Raw genomic sequence first — 15057 nt, 5'->3', positions numbered from 1 at the left:
AGGTTTTTTTTTTCCTTTTCCCAGCTGCAGTCTGTAAAAGTGAGTGTTTTCAGGAACAACAAAGAGTCCAGGCTTCAAGCCAAGTTTCCTTTAAGCACAACAAATTGTAGTGCCGTGATTCACCACTAGATGTCATTGACACCAACTTCCAGCTTTCCAAATCCAAGCCTACTTTACAGACTTTCAAATATCTTTTCTAAAAAAAAAGTCTCAAAGGTACTTTTAGTCCCCAAATTTCAAAGCTATATATCTGTATTAATTCCAAATTGATCTTGTAGTTTTCTCTATTTTCCCCCAAACAATTAATTTGCCGCTTTTCTTTTCCTGAGGGAGCGGGGCAAAAACTTCCCTCTCTCATTGGGGAGGATTCTTTGCTTTGGGCATTCTTTTTTCCAGGAAAGTAGTATTAAGGTCATAAAAAGAGGATAAAGTTTCACCCAGTTCCATCCACGTTGCTCAAAAATTGCTAGTTAGTGCTTATCTTCAGTTGTCAGCAGCTTCTGACTGGCCACACGTATGTAGCCAGTCTTTCCCCTGCCAGTTTGGAGGGCTTCCTCGGATCTAGCGGAAGGGTCGCCTCCTTCTTCTTCACCTCTCCTGGGCGATTTTCGACCCTTTTTAGTGTGTCCAGCAAGGCAAAATCAAACGTGGAAGACAGAGCCCCATCTTCCTGCGTCCATCACGCCGCGACGCCTAACTAGAAGTACTTGAATGTTGTACACATTCTTGATACACATCTGATTAATCCTTTTCTTTCATCTGAAAACATTCTCCATCTATAATGTTTTGATCATTGTTATTTTCGAAATTTAAGTTTACTGGCTTAAACATTCTATGAGTACCTTGAAATGGAAAACATAGATTCTGTTTTTAAGGTTTACTTTTTCCTGCTTTTTAAATGTTCTTAGAAAAAATAATGTTTTAGATAACTCTGTCATTTATTCAGACAATTTTGGTTATTGGACAGAGCAGAATAAAATGAATAGCACTTCAGTCTCCAAGCAATGCAGCGCCAAAGAATTGAGGCCTTTGAGCTATGGTGCTGGAGAAGACTCCTGCAAGTCCCTTGGACTGCAAGGCGATCAAACCAGTCAGTCCTAGAGGAGATCAACCCTGACTGCTCTTTAGAAGGCCAGATCCTGAAGCTAAAACTCAAATACTTTGGCCACCTAATGAGAAGGAAGAACTCACTGGAGAAGAGCCTAATGCTGGGAAAGATTGAGGGCAAGAGAAGAAGGGGACGACAGAGAATGAGGTGGCTGGATGGAGTAACTGAAGCAGTAGGCGTGAGCTTAAATGGACTCCAGAAGATGGTGGAGGACAGGAAGGCCTGGAGGAACATTGTCCATAGGGTCGCGATGGGTCGGACACGACTTCGCAGCTAACAACAACAACTCCAAGCAATTCCTTTTAAAGTATTTGTAGTTATATTTGATATATGTCCTGTTAGTAACAGAAATTAGTGCATGTAGGAAGATGGCCTTTTTTTTAGCAGTACACTACAAAAGCTACTTGATGGATTATGGCATTATTTTGATTGGATTTAAAGTGGATGCTTTTTGCCTTTTAATTTTTAATAATTGCCTATTATAAAATTGTCACATTGTATAATGAGAAACTATACATACACAAAAAGCAATTTATAAATATAATCATCATATTTTTGCAGCATCTACTTACTATATTTAACATGATTTTCAGCACAATACTACTAACCATGATAAAATATAAGGATTAAAAATGCATCAGTTTATAGATAAAAAAACTAATCAGATATATAATCTACAATAACTAACATTAATACAGATTTGATCAGATGGCATATTCTGTCAGGGCAAGGAGCTATATATCACCTACATGCACAAATTACTTTTATATATACATACATACATACATATATATGGCGTAGTTTAGAAAGAAAGGTTGGAAGCTAATTACCTAGATTCCTTAAGCTTCTAAATATGGGTGTAGAAAAGAAAAAAATGATTGCAAAAAATATAAATGAAAGCTAAGATAAATCCTATCATTGGCACAAGTCCAAATGTTATTCTCCATGGGTCCACATGCTATGGAATAATTTGTTCAAATGTCAGCTGTAATTTTCAAAATGCCTTTCTTGCCATAGATTCTTAAACATCTGTAACAAATACTTGTTTTGAAAGCGCTTTACATTTGTGACATTTGACCTTTTGCTATATGCCCCACAAAATTCAAGTTTCAAATGCCACGCAAGCAGGAAACCTGATCATTCCAGCAGTAGCCATCTGCATGGTTCAATATCAAATATTAGTTCTGGGTTGCACAATGTCATGTGTTACAAATCTGTTTCTGCAGCTTCTATAATTAGTTGTAATTTGCTGCTTCTAAAATGTGTTTCTTATGGGACATCTGGCCCCAAAACTTCTACCTTAGCACTGGGGAAAAAAATACTTAAGTGTTCTGGATGTTTTATTTTTAAAAAATACAAAGCAATACATGGGTGGCATAACTAGGACCAGGCTTCTTAAAAAAAGATTCACATTATAGTATATATACAAAAAAATTATCAACATCATATTAAGAAGAATAACGCTGCACTTCTGCATACTTTATCTTCAGAAAATACCACTGCAGTCAATGTTTTTTTTCAATAAACATAGACTATACTGCAAGACTTTCTATACAGATATTTGGTTCTCTTGTACATTTTATAGGATAATCATAGAAATGCAACAAGAATGATTAATGAAGGAAAATAGGCTTAAAAGTATAGGTTATCTCTCTCAGGAGAGATAACATCCATGTGTGTCACACACACACACACACACACACACACACACACACACACACACACACGTAGGTCTTGGCATATTTGGGTCTTTTCCCATGTAAGATTGAGAGGGTCTTGGCAACGTTTCGACGAGGTCCCACTCATCATCTTCAGGCTGGTGTCTTCGGCTTCGTGCTTGTGCAAGCAAAGCGTGATCGGAGCTGCTGTCTCTCTATAAATGTTGGTGGGGGTGGGGGGTGCTGGCTTTGTTGCTGTAAGCGGGTTGGTTGGCTGTGTTGTTACATCTTGATTGGTTGATGGCGTTATTGTTTGCAGATTAGTCGGCTGTTTTGTAACATCCTGTGTGGCTGAGGTGTTGGCTGTGTGTCCATTAGTCTTTTGTGTTGTAACAACCTGGATAATGGGCTGTGTGATGACATCCTGAGCTCTAGTGTAGTGATATCCTGAGTTCTGTGTTGCAATATCCTGGGTGGTTGGCTGTGTTGTGACATCCCGAGCTTTAGTATTGTAACCTCCTGAGTTTTGCAATGTAATGTCCTGAGCAGAAGGCTGTGGTGTAACATATCGGGCTTTGGTTTGGCTCTGAGTTTGCGGTCTGGCCTTGTGTTCATGGCGTGTGTCAGTTTGCTTGTGGGGGTCGGGAGGGGGTGCAGCAGTTGGAGATGCCGCTGTGGTTTGGCTTCTGGATGGTGGTTGCATTTCGTCTATGGGGTGAGTTTGGGTTTGAGTCTGGTGAGGATGATTGGTGGTGGCGTCCTGTGTTGTTGTGAGTCCGGTGTCGGTTTTCGTGGCTGGGACTCATTTGTTGACTAGGGCTAGTTTCCAGATGTCTGGTAGGCGGGAGGTATCGTCACATTTATTCATGTTGTGGGGGTGTTTCTCTATTTCAATGGCTTCCATAATTATTCTCTTGTTGTAATGTTCAGTTTTGGAGATTAATTTCGTATTCAACCCAAATAAGCCAAGACCTGTATCCGTGAAAATCTATGAAAACACACACACATATATATACATATAATTTTCTAGTTTTACGATCATAAGAACTTAATAAACGTGTTGTCTGGGTCCATTAGTAATTCAATGGTACATATTAACTTCCTCAATCTAGGTACAATACTACACCATCCAGTGCTTCCTCTCTTCTTCCGATGGTATACATTTTCCATACTGGGCAAATACAATTCTTATTGCTGTTAACACATATACAAATGAATATTAGTACCTTTGCTACAGTTTTCTAATATTATATATAGTATCAGTAGTGACAATTTAGAATATATTTTCTAACCAAAACATATCTCAGTTGCATTTGTATTGAATATCCATTTGTTCAATCAATATCCTGTTTTCCCCGCTTTTTTAAAATTTTGATTTCCCATCAGTGTTCAAAGTGTCTCTATCGTTTATTATTTTCTCATAATAAATTATATTTGGGCATCCAAAGGCTTCCCTTGTTCAAACCCTCTTAGCATTTTCATATTTCCCTTTTCATACCAAAATATAAAATTCTAGTTATAAATCCTATCTTTCTAGTTCTAATAACACTTCTATTTCTAACAATTATCTATTGTCTTAGCCATGTTCAAACATCTCTTTAATAGTATAATATCCCATCTAATGGTTTAGTCTTACTCTAGCTTTCTTCCTTTGCCAACTAACTTTCCAAGTCAATTCCTCTGAATCATCAAGTAGTTCATCCTCTATTTTAATGTATATTATTTGGAATAAGAAAGACAATTTGGTTAAGGTAGTTTTGGAAGAATGCTCAGCCCATTGATATTCATTAAACAGCCTCCCTCCTCCAATTTCCCACAATACTTCTAACAGGTTTATCCTCCATTCGATTAGCTCTTCTTCCTTATCCTCAAGAGTGTTCTGAAATCTTGACAGGTAAGATGACTTTATCTTCTTACATCTCATTTATTGAGAGCAATATCAATTCCTTCCAGCTGTATTTTTCCCAAAGAGCCCTTTCTGCTCAACCTTTCATTATAATTTAATAATTCAAACCTCATTTTTTGTCTCTGTATGACCAAATCATCTCAACTTTTCTTATTGATCACTCAATTGTATTCAATTCCTATTCATTCCGTGCCCATTCATTCTTGACCTCTTTTTGTTTTACCACACATAATTCTTAGTAACTTAGTAACTTATCCCCATTGAATTCAACTTACTTTCACATTTCTCCTGACACATCCAACTATTGCTCCCATATAACAAGGTGCCAATTATCACTATAAACTCATTCATGGCTAGGCCTAAGTTACTTGTAGGACCCCCTACTTCCAAGAGACATTACCACTGCATGAGATGGTATAAAACACTGTTACCTGATAGGACTTAAAAGGTGTGTCTTCTCTGTTGTAGCATTCACACTTTGGAACAGCATTTATTACCCAATAAGATTCAGATGGCCCCAATCCTGCTGACCTTCAATAAGACCTTGAAGACATAGCTTTCCCCCAGGTAATAATCCAGTGTATTGTAAATGCTGGAAACTGAATGACTATGAGTTGGCCTTGTTTATATTGTGCTTTTCTTCATGTTGTCTTTATCTTTATGATTTAGGGGTTTTTGGTTTAATCCTGCTTTAACCACCAGAGTTACAATGCACAAATTGTGCAGCCAAATAAATAACCAACAGTACAGAAGCATACTCTTATGCTTCTCTTTTTTGTAATTTTTGCTTCTCTTAATAATATTATTTTTTCACACAACTCTGCTATCTGCATTTGTAGATATTAAAATGTCTATTTTTCTTACATTTTCTTACATTTAGTGAACATTCCCCAAAGGCATACAAAATCCACTTCCTCCAGTTTTTTGCTATTTAGGTATAATTTGCAATCCTTCTTCCCTATTGAACACAACTGTTTCTTTCTTTAAAATATTGATTTTCAGACCCATTCACTGCATCATACAATCTGTCTAATATTTGTTACAAATCATTTGGGTCCTTCTCCAACCCAAGATTCACCTGCGTATGAAAGTATACATACATTCATAACCCCAGTTAACAAAACTCATTAGTCAGTACAAACTTGCTTTAGATGTTTATCCATAAATATAATAAATAACCAAGGGAAACATTAATATTGGATAGTACTTCTTTTATTAACATGATAACAGAGATTCCTGAAATATACATATCAGGCACAGAGGAGAGCAACAAAATAATTTCCAAAACAGAAAATGCTGTTGGCAACAAAACCAATATACTCTTTAGAGACACCATAGAGTTTTGATGGCAGAGATGTTAAGAAAGCCTTCCACATATACATACATACATAAATGCCTTACCTGTACTTATACTACATACAGACTCCAGGTTTCTCTGGTTAAAGGAAACAGAAAAAGTCTGACACATTCTCTTGTGATGCCCCTCTTCATTCACAACCATGTAAAATCAGAGGAAACTATCTACTTTCTTCTAGCTCACTGATCACTATATATCTCCAGAAGGCTCACTAAATATGATGAAAATGCTACTGCTATTAATTTTTCAGTTATTTAACATACTTAATAATCTGCCCTTGCTCAAGTTGATTTGCATTTATTTATTCTACTTAATCATTTTTACCATTTCAATATATGTGCTTCTTTTGGTTGGGCCTTCTGCAATACCTGTATTTTCACAACAATATTGTTAAAATTGTTGTATTTCCTCAATAAAAGCAGTCTGAGTAATGCTTTTAACACATTTCTTGTATACTTTTAGAATTGTTCCTTTGCTGCCTTCCTTTGATTAATAGATTTTGTCCATTAAACTGCCATGGAAATGTTTAAGCTACAAGCCACCTAACAATAGTAATAATCACAATTTTTTTCAGCTGATTGCTATCGAAATTCTAACTATAACCATCCTTGCCATCTTATGTTTTACCATTTTATATCAATGTCCACAATCTACACAGAATTCCCTTGTAAAGGAGTCAATCCACTCTTTCTAAACATTATGTTTATTTTTCTCTTGAGAATACAGTACATGAAGAGAAAAAGAGAAAGCTCTAACGAATTGGTAATTAAAGTACCGTATATGCGAGAGAGAGGAATGATAATCCAGAGTTCAATTGCTGATTTAGAATATTACAAAATATGTAGAACAAGTTCCATCTTAATCCTCTCTTCTGTCCCCAACAATGGCCAGCTACTGGATCACAACAAAGCATGAGTTATGGCCTTTTAGCCCTAGCATCTGGATTTAAGTTTTATACTGCACTGAAACTTCTTGTTCAAATGCAAAAACAAAGAACTGACTGTTTGGCCAGCAATAATAGATGTATCATCTATAAATTATAGAAAAATCTTATAAAAGCAGTTTGTCTTTAGTAAATTTTTGGGCACTAAATTCCATTATTATTATTAGACTATGTCTAACTCAGGGCTTTTCAACCAGTGGTACGGGTACCACCTGTGGTACATTGGCACCTGGTAGGTGGTATGCGACTATCCTAGAAAAGTGGTAGTGGGGGAGGGGAATGAACTGAACCGGTGGCGAGCCTGAGCGAGAGATGGCTGGAGCTGCAGGGCTGTCAGGGCTCAGTGGAAGCACCAGGATCAGCGCCAGGCTCCAGCTGGAGCTCGGCACTGATCCTGGCGCTTCTGCTGAGCCCAGAAGAAGCGCCGATCAGCTGGAATGTTGCAGCATCTACAGGGTCTTGTGATTTACATTCAGATGCTTGGCAACTGATTCATATTTATGACGGTCACAGTGTCCCAGGGTGATGTGAAGTGACCAAAACCTGCAACAACCCAGCAGAGGGGGGGGGAAATAAAAACCAAACACCCCCCACCCCACCCCCACTGTTAATCCTCAACAGAAATGCTGACAACAATGAAAACATTGGACAGGAGGAAGAGCGCCACCGGGTGGGCAGGCAGGTGTCTTGCTCGGCTGTGGCGTGGGGGGCACTTTTTTCAGTGCCATTGTAATTTCAAATAGTTACTGAGTGAACTGTTGTAAGTCGAGGCCTACCTGTACTTCATCACTTTTTTCCTTTTTTTTTTGGTCATCACGTTTTTGACACCTTGCTAGGCGACTGGTGGTACTCGAATGTTGCCATATCCTAAATAAGAGCCTTGGTGGAGCAGTGGGCTAATGCCTCCTTAAGTAACACCAGCTGCCTGCAATTAGTGCAGGTTCGCATCCCACCAGGCTCAAGGTTGACTCAGCCTTCCATTCTTCCGAGGTAGGTAAAATGAGGACCCAGATTGTTGGGGGCAATTAAGCTGACTTTGTAATAATGCCGTTTGAGGGGGGTTTGAAAGCCCTAATAAGCAGGCATATACATAGAATGAAGGCTATTGCTAAGCTTGTAAGCCGCCCTGAGTCTTCGGAGAAGGGCGGGATATAAATGGAATTAAAATTAAAAAATAAAAAAATAAAAGTGGTACAGTGGGTGAAAAGGTTGAAAAGCCCTGGTCTAACTATTAGACATTTTTCATTAATTTACTCCTGTCAGTTTGCAAATATGTGTGTGGGCACATAACTAGAAGATGATTCAGAATACATTCCTTAAGCAAACGTTGGGCCAGCAGCAGCAAATCTTTAAAATTAAGTGCTGGTAGTCCTCCATTTACGACTGGTCACTTGGCCCCATCCTCCTACCTTATGGTCACATCATCACATTTTGGGCATTCAGCAACCTGTCCACATTTATGACAGTTTGCAGCATCCTGTGGTCCTATGACCGCAATTTATAATGATCTTTGTCAGAAACCAGTAAGTGTTTCTAACAAAGTGTTTACTTCATTTCTTGCAAACAAACAAATGGCCATTAGCTAAAAAGGGTTCTCTTAACAACCACTGCAAAAAAGGTCATAAAATCAGGTCCGGTCATGTGATGACCCAGTTAACAACCAGCACAACTTACAACTGTAGTTATGGATTCAATTATGGTTGTAATTCAAGGATTACCTGTAATGGATTTGACATTTAGCCTCCAATTCACCATTTATTCAATTTAGGTAAATGGTGGTTTCCTTTTTTTTAGAATCTGGCTCTTAATTTTAATAAATTAGATACATGCATTAATACATTTCCAATAAATTATTGCTGACTATATATTTACCTCATCAAAATGATACATCTGGAAGAATCATCTACATTTACCACTGGAAATAATGCACAACTGCACAATTCCATTATTTCACAGGTGTGAAAACAAATTCTTACAAGGTCAAAAGCAAACAACTTAAATCCACATTAGTCCATTATAAGCCTTAGAGACAAAAGACAGCTGGATGACTTTGGGCCAGTCACTCAACTCACAGGGTTGTTGTTGTGGGGACAATAGGGGCAAGAAGGAATATTAGATATGTTTGCCACTTTGAGTTGTTTATAAAAATATTAAAAGCAGGATATAAAATAATACATAAAGGACATATAGAGATTATCCCTCCCATCAAAAGAAAGCAGATTAAAACAGATTGCGCCACAAGACCAGGAGAAAATGGTGCAGGAATCTGAAACTTGATTTCGCTATAAGTAGAGCTTGATCTGACATATAGCAATTGCTGAAATTCTTTCATAATGAATACAGTTTTGCAATAAACCTATCAACATTTGAATCCATAAAATTCTACTTCTGACATTTCCAATTGTGGTTTTTTGCCCAAAAAAACCTTGACAACTCAGTTTCAGCATGCTTCCCAACCACTATGTTCAACATCACATCAGTGTCAAGCCCCGTGGACCCGACATCACGAGGGGTGTCCGGGGAAGGGCATACGAAACGCCCGCCCGCACAGCCCTGTTGTGGGAGCGGCACACCCAGCAGCCGGTCGAGCATCAGACGCCACGTGCAGCCCCGCAGGACCCGCAGCCATTCTCCCGAGCAGCTGCTCCGGGGCCTTCAGGGGCGCCTGCGTCAACAGGACCAGTAAAAGGCCCCGCAGGCATTCCGGAGGGCAGCCGCCAGACCATTCGTGTCTCTGCAGCTGCCTGTTCCTCAGCAGAGACGCCAGACGGGCTGGGGCTGAGACCGGACAATAGACTACGGTGGGGCTTGTGGGAGGGAGTTACCGGGATGGGTGGGGCCAGAGGGGCTGTGGCAGTGACGCGCAGGGTGGAGGGGAACACGACAGGAGGGTTGGGGGGGCACGACAGAAGGGTTGGGGGCACACACCTACCTGATGCTCGGCAAGGAGTCAGTACGGGAGCTCAGGTGCCGGGCCGCGCGGGGAGACGGGAAAAGGGTGGGATTTATCCAGAACCAGCCGGATGCTGGTTTGCATGGGAAAGGGTGGGACTGGAGACACACACTGTATTAAAGGCGCGTTGGGGCGGTTAGCTCCCAATGCTGACTTTGTAAGAACTTGGATCTTCACGAATAAAGGAATCCTGGTTGTCGACCGTACCACGCTTTTTCGAGTGATTGCTTCATCAGGGGACGGTTGGGACAATCAGAATATCCATATACTAGACTATAAAGATAAACTCTAAGTCAAGAAGATTTACATGAAATTCAAGCAATGGTACAGAAAGATCAAACTATATTAAGCCAAAAATGATACTCCTGTATCTTTTCCTAATGTCACAAAAATAGCCATTTCAAATAAAGAGATCCAGAGTTAGCTGGTTAAAAAAAACCCTGAAAGAATTTAACTGGTCAATCCCAAACTATTGCTAGTTCAGCAAAAAAATGGTACCAACTGCTTTGAGGGAAAACATAATTTTCCTGAACTTTCAATCATAATTTCACAAAAGTTGTAAAACGTTTTTCAGTTTTAAACATAATATTACTAACACAAAACACTTTAAATAACAACTACCAATATTAACAAGCCAAAACACTCAATTCACACTGTCTTACTTTATTTGGGCTTGCCAATTTTTACCTGTAGTCCATCCTTTAACTTCAAGATACACTCCATTGTATTGATTGTAATCACGACTGGCTCCGAACCAAGTTTTGTCCATGGTACATGAATACGCAATTCATGAATGTGTCCACTTAAAAAGGTAAATGGTAATTTCAGCTCCTTGAAAATTAAAGTACATGAGATAACTGAGTTAGCTATAAAACCCAATTTAAATCAAATGAGTTGCTTGAACACCTACTTACAATTATCAAAACTTAGTTCAGTATATTTCAATTTTAAAAGCTAACAATATTCGCACAATTCAAATAATTTGTTGCAATATGTTTTTCCATTCAAAATAAAGAACTGGATTCCAGAGAATTCACAATTCCACGGATTGTTTGGATTTTATAATTGATGCTTGAAGTTTCAAAAGTAAAAGTGCATAGCTTACAAAATTTGAAATATATTAACCAAGTACAGCTACCATGATTTCTGCTGATGAATGGTTACTAAAAAACTGCTTACTTGAATTTTAGAGTAATATAAGTTAACATTCTACGTAGGCACAAGAGACTACAAACTACAACTCATGTCTTAGTATATGAAATTTGCTCTAAAGCAGAAATTCATATGAATCATATATTTATTATGGATATGCATTCTTTGTTGGACTGAGAGACTAAATAAACAAGACATAGGAAAGCACCATTTCTGTCTTATTGATATTGTTCCTATGAGAAATGAAGTTTCTAGATGACAGCTAAATTCTTAAGACATATAAGATATACTAATAAAGCAAAGTGGTGGGTGTATGTCAAAGAAGAAAATACTGTACAGTTACTAAAATAACTGAAGAAAGAATTATCATCTCTCAGTATCAATAATTAAACATGAAATATTAAATATAATGCAGCACTTAAAGCTGAGAACCCAGACAATAACAGTTATATTTGTAATTGCAATTTCAATCTACAGTATATTATGTGAGATGTTTATGCTCTTTTTGCTGACTTATGAGAACTTTGTATTTATATCCATTGCTTGATAACCGCCCATTGATTCAAATGTAGGTTTTAACAATAATCAGTTCACATGTCAACAAAGAAAAATAAATATTAGTAGCAATAAGTATTTTACAGTATAGCTTTAAGACTTCAATGTACAAAATGTTAATTTAGAACATTTTAACAGAATTAGGTTTTTAAAAGTGTTCTGGCTCCGTAGTATTTCACATTAATTATCAAAGAATGCTTATTTATTCATATAATGGAAACCATAGGCCTATTTCAATATTTTAATGAAAAAATTGCATATTTTAATTGAAATCCTTTCAAAATTATCACATGTATTATGTAGATATGTGTTTAGACACACTCAGTATTTAGCAACATAACAAAGAGATATGAAATATTAATACATTATATCATATAATATATATTGTAATCTAATAATATTCTCTATTATCATTAAGAATAACTTATTTTAGGATAAAGTTTTAAGATTTAATCAAAATAATTACAATTATAACATACCTGTTCAAGAACATCAAGTTTTAGCTCAAGTTTGCTAAGAACTACATCTCCTCCCCAGAGTGACAACTGTAAATCAGAGGGCTTCAAATTCTTGATATAACGATTCACATAACTCATTAGAATAGGAGTTACATAGGATTCCAGCATTGTGCCTTTATTAACAAGAGCCTTTTAAGAAAACATATTGTAACTTTAGTATACATAATAATTTAGGATTAGCTGTGTATTAAACAAAAGCTCATGGATTTAAAATGCTATACTGTACTTTAACACTTTGGATCAATATATATTTACTTGAAAATTTAATGCAATATATAAGTAGGTATTAAAAAGTAAATCCAATGGAATCTGTGGCTTTTATTATGAGCTAAAGTTAAACGATAGATAGTAAAGATATTGCTATCATACATACATATTCAGCAAACCACAACTATATTTGCTCTTACAAAACCTCTTCCCCTTGAACCCCCCTCCACTACATGCACGTGTCTGTGTTTGTGTATACAAACACACATGCATACACAATCATATCCATCAAATGACTTTCAGAAAATGAGGCTGCAATTAAAACGATTGCAACCAGCATGATGACTTGTTCCACACATCTTCCACAAAAGCCAAAACTAAATTTCTGCATTTGGGTTTAATGTTTTTTTACTTCAGTCAATGATTTAACTCCATAATATTGGATTGCAATGTACAGCAAATTAAATGTTAGTACTCTCTGTAATCTGTTTGCTCTTAGGCAACAATACAAGTAGAGTTTACGTGCAAAAAATAATTAGGGTATCAATACTGATGTACTTTGAATAAATTTGTATCCTGCCCATAAATGATCATGATCTTCTGTCTGAATGCAAGCAGGCAAATATTTGAAAAAATACTATAAAATAACTTTAGCACACAACACTACTAACACTGCTGTGTGTATCCCCCCCCAAAAAAGTTTCCGCTATATGTATCGTCTATTTGTCGAAATGTCATGACTTAGCATATCTTTCAACTCAATTAACCGCAGCCTGTTAAGAAATAAAACCGCCTACTCACACGTCAATAATTCATATTTTTATGGTCCACGACAACAGACCATTTCTCATTAAAGCAGCAATATATTCTCAGAAGGTCACAGGGCACACAGAAAGCATGCAAACAACCATGTACCTTTCAGAGGTTCCAAATTCGACGTCGCCCCCCCCCCAAAAAAAAACAGGGCCAAGAGGCAGCAGCTTCGTACCTCTGGGGCTGAGGCTCCCACCCTTCTTTCACGTCGAACCCCCTCCTCGGCTGCCTTCGAGCGTGACACGCGTCCAGATGCGTGCTCCTGCTTTGTGTCTTCACGTCTGCCTCATGAGTAATCTTCTGCTCAAGCAGCCTCCGGCTTTTCTTCTGCCCGCCGAGTCCGTTTTCTCATTAGGCCTCCAGCTGCTCTTCCCAGCTGCCTCACAAACCGCGGCGCTCCGGGCTACCCGCTGCCGGGACCCTCATTTTCAGGGTCAGCCCAACAGAAAGGCGCCGCCGAGGGTCAAAGGGGCTGCGCTCTCCAAGCCCGCCGGGACATTTCCGGGTTCCACGACAACTGGTGTTCTCCTTAAAGCCGCCCCTCACCGTCTTAGGGACAGGTTTCGCGGTGACACCATCCGGCGGAAGGCATTCCGGAGGGCGAAAAGAGGGAAAGCGAGTGGGAAGCGCTTGCGCTCAGAGCCCGAGGAGTCGCTTTCTATTTCGCAGCGGCTGCCGCGAGTTCAGACAATACTACGGACTTCGGAGCATCCCGTTATTTTTGGAGCAGAGTTTTCCTGGGAAGTAATAAGCCAAGTTTTTCCTGCTTCGCGGGTGTTTCTGGTCCCGGCATTCTTCATGAAGGTTGCAGCGGAGCAGGAGAATCCAAGTGCAGGCGCGAGGGAGAGGTTTGGACCGGGACCCGCGTCGCTTTCCCGGGGAAAGCGAAGAATGAGCCGGTCTGACTCCTTCACCTCTTCTGGCGACTTGCATTTTAAAGCACCGCCGGCTCGGTAACTGAATGTGTGACCGACGTATTGTGAGGACCCAAGAGGATTGGGGTCAGTGACGGCGTGGACGCCGGTCTCGGGAGCATTGGCCCAAGCACAGCTTCGCTTTAATGTTTGCTGTAGAGAGATGGAAGGAGACTAAGGCAGGAGTCGGCAACCTCGGCTCTTTTATGACTCGTGGACTTCAACTCCCAGAATTCCTGAGCCAGCTATGCTGGCTCAGGAATTCTGGGAGTTGAAGTCCACGAGTCATAAAAGAGCCGAGGTTGCCGACCCCTGGACTAGGGTTTCTCTGCTGCTGAAGTGCTACTGTCTTCAACTCTCCTTCATCTGGCATGAAATGTGGACGATTTATATCGCTTTTGTTTGGCCTCACTGCTGAAGGATGCTGTCCTGAGTCTGTGGGGCAGCAGGTATATATTAGTTGGTTAATTTCTGCAGCCGATCGTCCCTCTTTGGCGCATCACCACATAGCAAGAGAAGCCAGTCCCCATGAAGAAGGAATGGGCTAGGTCTGATTACAGGATTCCCTTGTCATGTCTAGACACCATCCTGTTGTAAGCTAGAGTCAATAAAGTTTAAAAGAACCAAAATCATGAAAAATCAAAGCAATACTTTTTATTTAGAATTGTTCATTTAGGAACTAGACAAAGTTGGCAATATATGCTGGCTGGAGAATTCTGGAAGTTACCTAGTTTGAAAAACACTGATTTAGAATTTGTTTCCCACTCCAGATGCTGCTTTCAAGATTTCTCAGTTTTCTTTGGGAGAAGCTGGAGGTGGTAGATCCTGCCATTACACCTTCAGTCTATTTCAAGCCCCAGTGGCTATTGTTGTTGCCACTTTGTCCAGGCAAGCAAGGCTGACCTGAGTTAGTGAATCAGTGTATCCACAAGGGAGGAAAATAAAGCATATAACGAAATGTGTGCCATGATGA

General features: G+C 39.1%; 1 protein-coding gene across 3 annotated transcripts in view; it reads right to left on the bottom strand.

Moving 5' to 3' along the window:
* VPS13B (vacuolar protein sorting 13 homolog B) overlaps positions 1 to 13619 on the bottom strand; it is a 354623-nt gene extending 341004 nt beyond the window's left edge. For 2 of the 3 annotated variants that reach the window (XM_081322739.1, XM_081322738.1), the window contains exons 1-3: positions 13346 to 13619; positions 12112 to 12279; positions 10613 to 10756 (exon numbers count right to left, since the gene is read on the bottom strand). In XM_081322739.1, the coding sequence (XP_081178865.1) occupies positions 10613 to 10756; positions 12112 to 12258 (291 nt within the window). In that variant the 5' untranslated portion in view covers positions 12259 to 12279; positions 13346 to 13619. Of the gene's footprint in view, positions 1 to 10612; positions 10757 to 12111; positions 12280 to 13272 lie in introns of all 3 variants that reach the window. The other variant, XM_081322737.1, reaches the window with a different exon arrangement.
* Positions 13620 to 15057: the final 1438 nt, after the last annotated feature.

This window comes from Vipera berus, assembly GCF_964194415.1.
Source record: "Vipera berus genome assembly, chromosome: 3".
Taxonomy (NCBI): domain Eukaryota; kingdom Metazoa; phylum Chordata; class Lepidosauria; order Squamata; family Viperidae; genus Vipera; species Vipera berus.
Note: the sequence above shows the minus strand (reverse complement) of the source record. Positions and strands in the feature narration are given on the sequence as shown.